The sequence below is a fragment of the Diabrotica virgifera genome, chromosome 8 (genome assembly GCF_917563875.1).
Source record: "Diabrotica virgifera virgifera chromosome 8, PGI_DIABVI_V3a".
In the NCBI taxonomy this organism is placed as follows: domain Eukaryota; kingdom Metazoa; phylum Arthropoda; class Insecta; order Coleoptera; family Chrysomelidae; genus Diabrotica; species Diabrotica virgifera.
The window spans coordinates 137,768,860-137,783,453 of NC_065450.1; the positions used below are offsets into that span (position 1 = coordinate 137,768,860).

General features: G+C 33.5%; 1 protein-coding gene across 1 annotated transcript in view; it reads left to right on the forward strand.

Annotated features, from left to right (window-relative positions):
- Positions 1-14,594, forward strand: part of LOC126890739 (beta-alanine transporter) — a 161,388-nt gene that overhangs the window by 129,889 nt on the left and 16,905 nt on the right. The window contains exons 7-8 of the mRNA XM_050659910.1: positions 2,830-2,991; positions 6,436-6,614. Coding sequence (XP_050515867.1) covers positions 2,830-2,991; positions 6,436-6,614 — 341 coding nt within the window. The remainder of the gene's footprint in view (positions 1-2,829; positions 2,992-6,435; positions 6,615-14,594) is intronic.

Sequence of the window (14,594 nt, forward strand, 5' to 3'; positions counted from 1 at the left end):
AAAACAAATAACAAAACACAAGAAACAAATCAAAACACACAACCGTTCGCTTCCAATGCTGGCGAACGAATGTTCGCAAATATTCATTTTTTTCGAATCCTGAGAAAACTATTAAGGCGATACAGTAGCGATCAACACGTAGCAAAAACGCGTTCCAAGATTGCGGCTGTAATTTTGAATATTTTTTCGAGATATTTGGCACACGTATTCGTAATATAATAAAGAATGGCGGTACAGAGCCCAATTTGAAAAATATATTATGTGGAAATTACTCTGTAATTAAATACTGTATTAAAAAACGAGCCTGTACCGCCATTAAGAAAAACAAAAAAATACACTTTCTTGAAATAAACTTTTTTATCCGATGCCTAGATTTTGTGTTATTTTACAACTACTAAAATTTTTTATTTCATTAGTAGTTCCAAAATGACTCAAAATCTAGACATCGGATAAAAAAGTTTATTTGAAGAAAGTGTATTTTTTTGTTCTTCTTAATGGCGGTACAGGCTCGTTTTTTTAATATTGCATTTAATTACAGAGTAATTTCCACATATTAATATATTTTTCAAATTGGGCTCTATACCGCCATTCTTTATTATATTACGAATACGTGTGCCAAATATCTCGAAAAAATATTCAAAATTACAGCCGCAATCTTGGAACGCGTTTTCGCTACCTGTTGATCGCTACTGTTTCCTCTTAAGCATTTTTGAAAAGTTTAAACGCAGGTTTAAGACATTATTACTGAGGGCCGAAAGTCCCTTAGAATAACCAAAGGTTTTTTTAACAAGATATTTGAAATTAAAAATCACACTAAATTTTCTCGTTTTTTTACCCCTGTAACTTATTAACACATTGACGGACAGAACGTCTATAGACGTCTAATTTCCATTGTGACACAACGTCTATAGACGTTGGATTTTTACTTATTCTACTTTGCAAAATACATATAGTGTCACAACACGTGCTTATACATTTGACGCACTGTCCGTCAACGTGTTATAATAAATATTAGAGAAGTTTTCAGATACTTTCGGCCCTCGGCATTAATGCAATCTTTCATTCTGCATTTAATTTTTTCAAAAATACTTTCGAAAATTCGAAAAAAATGAATACATTTAAAAAACATTTGTTCCTTGGAGCGACATTGGCGCGACATTTTGCGCCTATGCTCTTAAATGTTCGGTGCGTAATATACTACTATTTAAATATACATATTAGTATAAACTTGCAGGATGCTTTAAACCCAAGAACCTAAAAAGTTTTACTTGTAACAAGTAATGACTTGTTATACAATTATAGTATTATAACTGCTTATTTTATTTTATGCAGTTTTCTCGTATAGGCCTGGATCCCGCGTACCAACAAAAAGTTGATTAATATCAAGCTGAAAATTTGTTAATAGCTTAAGGGTGTCTAGTCGGACAAAATGGAACACTGGAACAGGGGAAGTTTTAATTGTGGAACAATTTAAAAATTTGGAACATCAGATTACGAAAACGCATTCATGTATATTGTCCGGCAGAACTTCCAATTGATTTGTTACCGTTTCCTTAAACTCTGATGCAAAAATTAGACTGCTATTTATCACCAATATAATTCCTGTCATTTGACATGTTCTTCGTGTTGAACTCATTGAAATGCCCAGTTGGCGATAAACACCAGTCTGATTTTTGCAAGAGAGTTTAACCCTTAAACGCCCAAGGGTGGGTAAAAAATGTCCACCTAATGCGTATTCCCTTGTAATATATTTATTACGTGTTTAAACATTTTCCAAAAATTATTTATTGTTAAAAAGACAGCCTTTTATCGAATGTTAAATTGGTTCTACCGATATTTTTGAAAATACAAGTAATAATTGAGTTAAATATGGGTGGGCATAAAAAGTACACACTTGGTAAAACTTGTTACTAAAGGTTTCTATTTAATTTCTCGTTGGTAGGAACATAATCTATATAATTATCGACGTATAATTACATAATCCACATAATTATCAGCCAATGAAGAGGCTGAAAGGAAGAATGTGGATAAAATCGACAAATCTGAATTACTCGCTTTTACTGGTATGTTAATTTTGATGCACATTGTAATTTTGTTGTATGGTTTGTAAATTGTTTATATTAATATTTTAGAAGATGCTGTGTTTATTAAGCATAAGATTCTTAAGTTTAATCCATTTCCAACAACTCTCAAATAATATATTAGCTATTTTCGAGGTGGACATTTTTTACCCACCCTTGGGCGTACATGGAACCTAAAAAAGGTTGGGCGTTTAAGGGTTAATGAAATGGTAACAAATCAATTGAAAGTTCTGTCCGACAAAATAATTGGAACGTTTTCGTAGCCTGACGTTCCAAATTTTTAACCTGTTCCACAATTAAAAATGCACATTGTAATTTTGTTGTAAGGTTTGTAAATTGTTTATATTAATATTTTAGAAGATGCTGTGTTTATTAAGCATAAGATTCTTAAGTTTAATCCATTTCCAACAACTCTCAAATAATATATTAGCTATTTTCGAGGTGGACATTTTTTACCCACCTTTGGGCGTACATGGAACCTAAAAAAGGTTGGGCGTTTAAGGGTTAATGAAATGGTAACAAATCAATTGAAAGTTCTGTCCGACAAAATAATTGGAACGTTTTCGTAGCCTGACGTTCCAAATTTTTAACCTGTTCCACAATTAAAACTTCATCTTTTCCAGTGTTCCCATACATCAAAGTTTGTCCGACTAGACACCGTTAAACTATTAACAGATTTTCAGCTTGCTATTAAGAAACTTTTTTGGTACGCGGGATCCAGATCTATAAACGAATTGTTTTATTTTAGGTGGGGATGAATATTTAAACTTTTTTCTTGCTGGTGCCGTTGAACTTCCAACTTATTTATTCTTATGGCCTGCAATGGAAAGGCTCGGCCGAAGATGGACACTTTGTATTAGTATGATTATTGGAGGAACGTCCTGCTTAGCAACCTTTCTGGTACAAAATGGTAAATAAATATAGAATATTGTGCAATTTTTTTCTAGTAAAGTTTGAACTTGCTAGTACTTGTAACTTGTTTGTTAAAAATACTTTAGAATTAGAATCGCACGTACTATATTGCATTATATTAGGTACGGTAAACATAATGTACATAAAAAATATAGTCGAAACTTTACATAATAATAATCCCAAACATCTATCTGTTCTAGCTTGTCTAGCTATAGAAATAGCAAAGAGAACTGTTCACGGTCTACAGAAACATTAAAAAAAATAAAAATATAAAACATGTATTAAAGCTTAATATACAATACAGTGATGAGCGCGCTAATAATCGGCAAAATAACGCAAACGATGGAAAACATGATACACTGTGAAATAAAAAGAGATGAAACTGGTAGAGGTGGAAACTATCGATATAAACCTAGAAATTACATTACATATTTTCTCACCTTTAGACGTCTGTGACAGGAGTATTTTTTAAAATTCTCCTGTCACAGTGCCAGTTCTCGTACTCCTCCGATACGTCTAAAAGTTGGGAAACTATGTAATGTGTAATGTAATGTTAATTTATACGTTTATATCGATAATTTCCACCTCTACTAGTTTCATCTCTTTTTACTTTGCAATGTTATATGCTTTACATTTTTGCGTTACTTTGCCGGTTATTAGCGCGCTCCTCACTGTATAAAAAAAAGAATGTGTGTGTACTTTGTACGCACGTAAGAAGTTATACTTCCATTATATGATTATATGATTATATGATTATAAACGAAATTAATATACTTTTTATTTATATTTTATTTAAATATTAAATTAATTTATACTTAATACTTCTCAAACATTTTTATTAAAACAGTGCCAAAAATTAAAATAATAAAAAAATAAAACACACACAAACACATTAAAAATGCCACAAATGATTTCTGAACATTAATTGTCGGAAAAATTTTTAACTAAATACGTATTTTCTGAAAATAAAATTATATAATAAATATACTTACAATCATAAAATGTATAAAAAAAAATAAAAAAATAAAAGTTTCTATTGGGATTCGAACCAACTTACCACGCGGCTGGTATTTGCGTTGTATTGGGATTCACCCGCATTAAAACTGCACCACAGAGGCAGCTTGTCATTATGTGCGAAGATCGTCTAACTAAACAGATTAACCTTTTGACATTTTTAACTTATGTAAATCAAATTATTTTGATTTTGAATTGAAATGATTTAGAATTGAAAAAATACAACAAAACATAGGGTAAGAAGACAATATATTAGGTGAATATTGATATAAATTTTGATGGTAATCAAATTATGTAAAAAAAAGTATTACATACTACTTATGTATTTTGGTAGGTTCAAGGTAGGTATCGGAGCCCGTATAACGACTAATACATTTCGCAATCATTTGCGTCGTGCAAAGTGGCTATGTTCAAATATCATAACAAAATTTGATCAACTATTTATAAAACACTTACCAGTGAAAGATTCTTTAGCTTTGAATAAGCGAGATCTGCGGCACTCATACTAGGCACAGTTTGATGAGCTTTCACATTGGCATGCAACAATCATCTCTTCTATGTAAATAAGTCCAAAAATATAATATGAAAACTATTTAAAAAGGCAGTATAACCATTAACTAACTTTTTGTTTGTTGTTTCTCCTCCTACAAATTTTAAAACGCAACAAGCATACATTATAACCAAACACAGTCCCACAGCTGTGCCACAGCTGCCATATTGGATAATTTTTGTCATGTCATTTGAACATCCAATCAGAACAAAGTTATAATGCGCATGCGCCCGGTCGCTAGGTTTTCCCATATAAAATTTCACCGTCATTACGCCCGTAAAGAAGTATAACTTCAAAAAACTTAAGAAGACCGGTTTTGATATATGGGGCTGAAACGTGGACCTTATCTCAAAATGATAAAAGACTTCTTGGTATTTTTTCAAGGAAAATTCCTGGGAATTTTTCTTAAAAAAAAAAGGTTTTTGTGACCGTAAATGAAAATGGGCTAAGGTGTCGAAAATACAACTTTGAACTGTATCAGTTATACACCGATTCAGATATTGAGAAATTCGTTTAAAGCGCAGAGACTTAGACAGGCTGGACATTGCTAGGATATCAGATCACGAATACACTAAGAAATTAACATTTTCAAAACCAGAGGCCTTACAAAGTAGAGGAGGACCACGAAGAAGATGGATTGATGATGTGGAAGAAGACCCAAAGCTTTTAGGGGTCAGAAGATGAAGGAAAGTTGCCAGGAACCGACCGGAGTGGCGACATCTTTGCGAGCAGGACAATATCCACAACGGATTGTCGAGTCACTTGTGATGATGATGAAAATTTTAAATGCACTAACATAATGGTACCATGACATTTCGTAACCGGACAGTTGGTAACGGACAATTCGTAACAGCGACAGTTCATAACGGCGACACTTCGTAACGGCGACAGTTCGTAACTATACAAATTCGTAACGGACAATTCGTAACGTCCAAATTGAATTATTCTGTTTATTGTTGTTAGCGTGGAAACTAACTGTTATAACAGTTGTAAATGGAATTATGTTTATCAATTTAACGAATCAGTATCGGGATAAACATTTTTAAGGCATTTGGTATTTCGTGTTTCAGAATATAATAAAAGTATTTAAACTAAGTATTAAAGTATTACAAGCCATCCCTCTTATCAACTATAACCGTTGATTGGATGCCCCAAACCTATTACCAATCACAAGGTTTATTATAATAACAGGTAATTATAATCTTTTCTTTATAAAATGTTTATTTAAAATATTTGGAATGTCTAAAGACGATTGTCAGATTAAAGATTTCAGGAATTTAGTAATTTATTATACCTTTGTCTAGGCATGTGCAAATTTAAGGAACAATAAGAGGAATAAACTTTTTAAGAATATTGTTAAAAGTTCGTATATATTTAAATATTGTTTGTATTCAAAGACTTTTAATATACACTGAAACACGAAATATAAAATGTGTTAAACATGTTTATCCCCGTACTGATTCGTTAAATTGATAAACATAATTTCAATTATAACTGTAATAACAGTTAGTTTCCACGTTAACAAAAATAAACAGAATAATTCAATTTGGACGTTACTATTTGTCCGTTACGAATTTGTATAGTTACGAACTGTCACCGTTACCAAGTGTCGCCGTTAGGAACTGTCGCTGTTACGAATTGTCCGTTACCAACTGTCCGGTTACGAACTGTCGCGTTACGAGGTGTTTGGCCACGTAACATAATATGTATGTGCCCCAATGTACTTAAATGTTTAATAAGATAGAAAACGTCTAAACAGGTAAAAAAATAACAAAATAAGATGTCAGAAACAGTTTAACAAAAATGTAATTTGACCTATTTCCTTTTATTCCTTATTTATATAAAAATTATATCACGTCCGCATTATATTTTTTTCAGATTACGTTACTACACTGGCCCTATATTGTGTAGGTAAAATGGGTATATCTTCTTCGTTTGTTGTGTTACCTTTGATGGCGTCAGAACTTTATCCCACTGTAGTAAGGGGATTAGGAATGAGCCTTAGTTCGGTCATAGGGATGCTAGGACCTATATTTATTCCTTTAGTTAACTACTTGGTAAGTGAAGCTATACCTTGTATGTTCATTTTTATCTTAAATCTAAGTATGTTTAGTAAATATGCAGATCTACAAAATCTCTAAAAGTAGCTCAATAAGTATTATCAAAATTAGTATTCTCATCGGCAAAATTAACTGCCTAACTTAAAAATGGGTAATTTTTTATGTCTGGAGTTTCCTAAACCTGTTGTCCGATTTAAGTGATTTTTTAATATGTTATGTCCTTATTCTTTAACAATATTGCTAAAATGATATTGTTGCTAAACAGGTAAATTTTCATTGTAAACCCGGTGTACCAATCAAACTGTGTTTTTTCTCAAAGTTCGCATCACCCTGTGAAATATTCTAGCATTTATAAAATACTGAAATTAAACCCCAACTATACGCTCATGTTTATTTAAAATTCTGTTTTGATATTCATTCGCTGATGTTGGAACATAAAAAAGTTAGGTACTTTTACAACAAGTCATGTTTTTCATCAACACGACATGATGTTTTAAATAAGCATGGTAAACTTTAAGGGGTAATTCTGCATGAAAAATAATGACAGTTTGCTTTATGAACGTATGTTCGCAAATGCCTCGTTTTCGAGATAGGGGATATTGAAGTTTTTGCACATGCAAATAAAATCTGGTGGGTTTTAAGACGTAGTTATTGCACATTTTTGACATATAATTAAGAATTTAGTATTCACAATTGACGTGCGTACGGGTAACATTACCTTCTTCCCCCTTAAAAATCCACTTTTCTAGGTGGTACGGTGACATCTTAACATTATTCTGGGTATAAGGAGAGTCGTAATACGGGTATTAACCCAGATATTACTGAAACTTTTATTGTTAACATTTTGAATTAATTTCGAATTTTCATGGAAATTATAGCATATGGAACCAAAAAACACAATCATATATTTTTTTATGACGATACCTGTCAAGTTTTGACATGTTCTTTTAAAAGGACGGTAGTAATATACGGTACCAGATATCATATATATTTTATTAGTATCAATTTACAAAGAATGAAAGGATTTAAAACAAAATTTTGGATGTAAAGGTATTTTGCACTTTTCACACAAAAACTGTACTTTTTTGTGACAATATCCACATCGCGATTGCTTTTCTTGATAAAGAACCAAGTGGTTAATACCATCATATCTTGAATTGGCTACCGAATTCGAATTCCGCTTAGAAGGTCCGCGTTTTGTTTCTTTTTTAAAAGTTTCCAAAATATTAGTTGCAATAGATCTTCTAAATTCAAGTTGATCCAGTTTACCGTCTTGAGTTTTGTGAATCTGCCACGCATTTTGAATAGCCATATCAACGCAATGAGCAAAAAGGGGAAAATACCATTTCTTTCCTCTTATGGACACTCGATATAAACTGATGTTCTGGTCACTGCGATCAACGCCGCCCATGAAGTTGTTGTATATTCTAACAATATTTGGTTCAGGAACTTGAATATGTTTTTTCTCTGCTTGTGAAAATCTCTTTACAGAGAAGCAAGGCATTACTGGTACAAAATTGGAAGCAATAGAAACGATATTATTATCATGCCAGCGGCAAACCACTATTCCTGTATTTTTATCAAGACGATACTCGTATTTACCACGTTCAGTTTTTTCATAATAGATGAACAGGGTAAAGGGCATTTCATGGTGCGATTTTCCCTTACAGTGCCTGTACCAAATATGCCTCTTTGTTTTAGCTCATGCAGTAAATGAATAGAAGTAAAATAATTATCAAAAATAAGATGGAATCGCCTTTGAGGCCATACTTCATTCAATCTGTCTGCATAGGATGGAACTACTGATGCACCCAATCCAAGGACTCTATATTGTTCAGGTATTGTAGTGGAAATACCTTGGTAAGGAGAAAACCAAACTATGTATCCCAGACGAAGGGCTCCTACCCACATTTTGTACCCCCAACGGATTGGTTTTTCCCTGATGAATTGTTTTGTGGGATGGCGACCAAAATACGGAACCATTGCCTCATCTATGCTGTGATGTTGTTCTAAAGGGGAAAATTGTATAAATTTTTTATTTATTACGTCGAACAGGGGTCGCATCTTGGCAAATCTATCAAATTTATCTAATGACAAGTTATTGCAAACATGCAAAACTTTCATTATGTGGGAAAATCTATCCCTAGATATAGCAGCTACCACCATTGCGTTGTGCGAATCGTCACGATTTTCCCAGTACATGTACCTTTTCGGCACAACCAAATAACCACTCAATACAAGAACGCCTATAAAACATCGAATCTCATTTTGAGCAATGTCGTTCAAAAGATTTCTTTGTCCTGCGTAGATGTTAGTGTATTCGGTAACCAAATTGATGACTTCATCATCAAAAAACAAATTGAAAATTTCCATCGGCGACTGAGTCATTTTCGGTCCAAATTGAGTTTTCCAGTAAGTACAATCAGGGTGTTGATACAAGTCTCCTTGAATCCAGTGTGCAGATATTCTCTTCTCTAATTGATGGGGCAGCTTTTCCTTGGAAAGAAACAAAGCCAATGGTATATTGTCATCATCCGAATCTTCTTCTGGTAGGCTGGAATTCACAGAATCTTGTGGTAATTCAGTCGCGTTGTCAAAAACAAGTTCTACATCGTTTCTCAACTGACTACCCGGTAAATTATTTATTGTAGTTAGTTCTTCATCGCCGGAGTCGCAATCGGTGACATCATCATTGGCATTTTCTGGGGGAAATATGATCAAACCATCTGGAGGGACTGGGATTTCATCAGAATCAAGCTCTTCTAATAGCTCATGCAATTTGAGAGGCCTCCTGAAACAATACGCACGTTGGTAGTACTAATTACTACCGTCCTTTTAAAAGAACAAAATGAAATCTCAAGCGGCGAGCCTTTGAAACAACGTGACAACTATTCGAGCCAAGAATATACGTACATAAGTCCCTATTATACAATAATCCACATGCCAATACCGTGAAATAACAGTTTTTTAATTCTAGACTTACCTCCAATTATAAGCATCCATTTTGTAGTCCAAAACCTGGCAATTTACACAGATAACCTCACAATTACAGCATGTGCGCGCACTAAAATCGTTAAAACTTGTCGAATGCTGGCTCTTGAAAACACTCCATCTAGAGCCATCTATCAGTTGGTAGCTGTACTAACCTAAATTACGCATAATTTACACTGCCTTTTAAAAGGACGGTAGTAATATCTGGTTAAACAGCAAATAACATTTTTTAATGAAGATATTATTTATTGTAGTATTTGGATAATAAATTGGATTCTTATTGAAGACCACATTTAGTTATCTTGGCAGTAATCTGTGTTTTATTACTACTATACTGAAGTTCACATTCAGATGGCAGCGTTACAGAGATACGCATGTGCTTTCTATATGACAGAAATATCTACAATGTTGTCAAAGTTTTTAATCCTACGTTATGGACCGGCTCCTATAAAATTATAATTTGGGAAACATTTATGAACGTAAAATAGAAAAATACTACACTTTTGTGAATTTTTTTTTAGGTTGGCCCTGCTTAGTTTAAAAAGTAGCAAAATCTATAATGGCAGTAGAATTAGCAACTCTTTTATCCTATATCTATACACTGCCATTTGAATGTGACCTCCACTATGCAAGTTATATTCATATTTTAAAGCAAATGTTGAAAATCTTCCTATATTTTTACCATTAATACAGTATACGTTCCATATTACCTATTCATTGTCGATTATTTTAACGAATGCCATTTAGCCCCGGCGCAAATTAATCCTAAGCGAGACACAGCCTGCACTGGCGAACTGCGTGGACAGTTTTGTGAAGCACGCTTATAAGCGAGAGACCGCAAATTGAACCATCCTACGATCAGTGCGTGCGTTCGCAGGTCTCGCTTGGGAACGTTTGTCATCGGCGTACAGTTTTCTTGGGTCGTGGGACGCATGACTCACTGCCAGTTGTTCATATTTTAAACTTTTTAATATACAATGTCGAAAGCCCCTTTATTTTTTAATTGCTAATCAAGCGAGCGTGACTCATTGTCATTTACAAAACATTTTAAGTTTAAAAAAATTGTTTAAAAAGTTTTTGACCCTGGCAACATGCAAATTTGTTAATAAGAAACCTTTTCAAGCAAGATGGTGAACAAAAATTTAATCAGAATATTTTTCCACACATATTACATACTACAATGTTGTATATATGCAACTCTTGAAAATAGTGTAGCGGCCGATTGATTAACAATTAAAAAACTAAGGGGTTTTCGATATTGTATTGCAAAAAACTCTTCGGGATTTAATCAATCGATGTTCATAGAATATCTACCTACTTCGGCAACATTGAAATTTTCAGTTTTTCACATAGTTTTGAGGGTTAAAAAGGGCCGATTTCGCAATTTTTAAATTTTTAATTGCTTATATATGTGAAAAACTATCAACTTTAGAGAAAAGTCACTAAAAACCTTTTCTGTTTGGAATGATCCAAAAAACCTAAAAAGCTTTGTTCGATGCAAAGAAATAATTTTAGGAGAAAAACAAAAACACGTTTAAACAATTTTTGACCCACTTTTGGACCTGGCAACATGTAAAATTTGTTAAAAGGGGTTCTTTTTGAGTAATATTGTGCAAAAAATCCGAATCAGAATATTTTTCCTAGCGGATGCGGAGGGGCTTTCTGGACTAGTATGAATGCGTTATTCTCCTGTTGTATTAAAAGTGACGTTTGAAGCTCGTAGTTCTCGGTATCTGGGGTAACGTAGACTTGTCGCCTAAAACTCAAAATATGCGCATACTCATCCCCTGGGATACCTGATTTCAATAGTGATATAGGAGATACCATTCGTAGTCCGAAATCTTTCAGTGCATTAACTATTTTTAATGGGAAATAAGCCACAATTTTACTAAAAAAATTATTTTATTAACGTTTCGACGTCCAAATCGGATGCCGTTGTCAAAACACAAAAAAATATTAATAAATTAAACAAAAATGTTGTTGCTTAGTAAAACATTCTTCTAATATTTTATTTAATCTAACTCATTTATATCGGAAATTCAGACATATATTATACATTTTAAAGTAGGAGACTTTAAATTGATATTGCCAATATTTATGAGTTGCGTTCCTGGGACGACTTTACTGAAAGATTAATAATAAATTATTAGAAGAATTTTTTACTAAGCAACAACATTTTTGTTTAATTTATTAATATTTTTTTTGTATTTTGACATCGGCATCCGATTTGGACGTCGAAACGTTAATAAAATCATTTTTTTAGTAAAATTGTGGCTTATTTCCCATTAAAAATAGTAATTTACAAAAATTCCACAAGAAAATAGCTTCAAAATAACTTTCAGTGCATGTTCTATGACCTCATTAGGTAATGATGGACAGACATTTGATATTAATATTCTCTTAGCTGGAGAAATTAGTCTTACTATACCATTGATTATAAATATTCCACATGTAGTTATTAATCAATGACTATACTTAGCTCAACGGAATTTACAGTTACTGTGGGATGCTCCAATATAAGCTGATCTACAAACTCGGTTCTTGATAAGTAGATACACACTCGATGGTTTGAGATTTTCGATGCAAAACAAACATTTTTGGGACTAACGATTTAACGATGGTTCCGATTGCTTTAACTTAGTCTAGTAGCACAAGATTAGGATAAGAATGTATGATAATTGCTTTTTTATATAAACAGGTTTAGGTTTTGCTTTAGCTGCGGCAACATAACAAGCTGTAGGTGTATTATTTTCTTCGTTGTTTGTTAACATTATGGATTTTGTTACAGTTGAAGTAGTTTGCTCAATTTTGTTGCCCTTGTTGTCAAAAGCAACAGATTCAGGATTATCCATGATTATTGTAATTATTGACCAGTATCCAGATACCAACAACACACCATGGCGTATTACTGGTTGCTTATAAAATTGTCGTTAAGCGAAAGGTGATATAAAAGGTAATAATGTTTCAATAATGACCACAAAAAAGTTCAGAGATAAACAAAATAAACAGTTCGATGCGATGCAACAATTGTAGTCAAATTTTAAATAATATCTACCTTTCGTCTCCTCGCAGACAGTAGTAAATATCAGCTTTCAATACACTACACCTTTATGTTTAAATGTACAAAAACTACTCAATTTACAATCCAGATATCCACTTTAAAACCAATGGGGAACACCATTGCAGGTTAGAAAAATCAGGATAGGGTCGTGGAATCTTGGTAGTCTTACAGGTAAGAGTCTGGAGTTAGTGGATGCCCTCAAACGAAGGAGAGTCCAAATTGCATGCATTCAAGAAACTAGATGGAAAGGTCAAAGGGCGAAAGAACTAGGTGAAGGTTACAAATTGTGGTATGCAGGGAGTAGTAATACTAGAAATGGAGTTGGTATAATTGCTGATAGTGAAATGAGAGATAACGTAGTAGAAGTTGTAAGAACGAGTGATAGAATGATGTTAGTGAAATTTGTAATTGATATTGAATGTTGTGTGTGTGTGTGTGTGTATGCTCCTCAAACAGGTCTGGGTGAGAATGAAAGAAGAGCTTTCTATGAGCAATTAGGAGACGTCCTGAGTGATATCCCGTCAGAGGAGAAAGGTATAATAGCAGGTGATTTCAATGCACATGTGAGCCAATCCAAGGCAGGATACGAAGAAATACATGGGGTTAGGCTTTGGAACTAGAAATGAAGCTGGAGATGACATGCTTGAATAAGCAACAGCATTGGATATGGCGATTGTTAACACATTCTTTAAAAAGAGAGAAACTCAACTTATTACCTACAAACATCATCAATCCCAAATAGACTACTTCATAATAAGGAAAGAAGACATACGTGAATGCAAGGACTGCAAGGTAATAGTTAGTGATACAGTAAGCCAACAACATAAGCTGCTTGTTCTGGACATCGAAGTAAAAAGCGAAACTAAACAAAAATATCAGAGAGGACCACAAAAAATCAAGTGGTGGCTGCTAAAATATGAGAAAGAAGGTCTATTCAGGAAAAGAATAGTAGAAAAAATATGTTGAAACATGAAAGGAAGCCCTAATTAAATTTGGAGAAAAATGGCCAGTAGTGTTAGAAAGACTGCTATTGAAATACTTGGGAAAACGTCAGGAAAAAAGTTTGACGATAAAGAGACTTGGTGGTGGTCAAACGAAGTACAAGTAAAAATAAAAGAGAAAAGAAAATTATATAAAAAGTGGCAAGAAACCAGATCCGACACAGATTTTCAAAACTATATGGTGGCGAAAAAGGAAGCGAAAGTAGCAGTAGCAAAAGCCAAAGCAGAAGCGTATTCAAACCTATACGATCAACTTGATACCAGAGAAGGCGAAACGAAGATTTATAAAATAGCCAAACAGAGAACAAACAAAGCAAAAGATTTTATTCAGATTAGATATATCCGAGATGAAAATAATAAAATACTAGTTCACGAAAGGGATGTCAAAAAGAGATGGAGAAAGTACTTTGACAGCTTATTAAATGAAGAATTTGACAGACAGCCTGTAGAGTCAACGGAGACAGTAGCAGCAATGGTCACCAAAATAACAAACGAGGAAGTAGCTCAAGCGCTTAAAAAAATAAAGAAAGGAAAAGCGGTAGGATCAGACGATATTCCTGGGGAAGTATGGAGAGCATTGGGAGAGACAGGAACAAGGTGGCTAGCAGGTATATTTAATAGAATTATGGAAGTTAAACAAATGCCAGACGAACGGAGAAGCAGTACACTGGTACCAGTGTACAAAAACAAGGGAGATATACATAAATGTATAAACTACAGGGCTATAAAACTGCTTAGCCACACCATGAAAATATGGGAAAGAGTAATTGAAAGACGGATACGTGAAGAGACCGAAATATCCGAGAATAACAGATGCAATTTTCATTATAAGGCAGTTGATGGAAAAATACAGGAGTAAAGAAACAAACGCTCATATGGTATTCATTGATCTTGAGAAAGCATATGATAGAGTTCCTCGAGAGA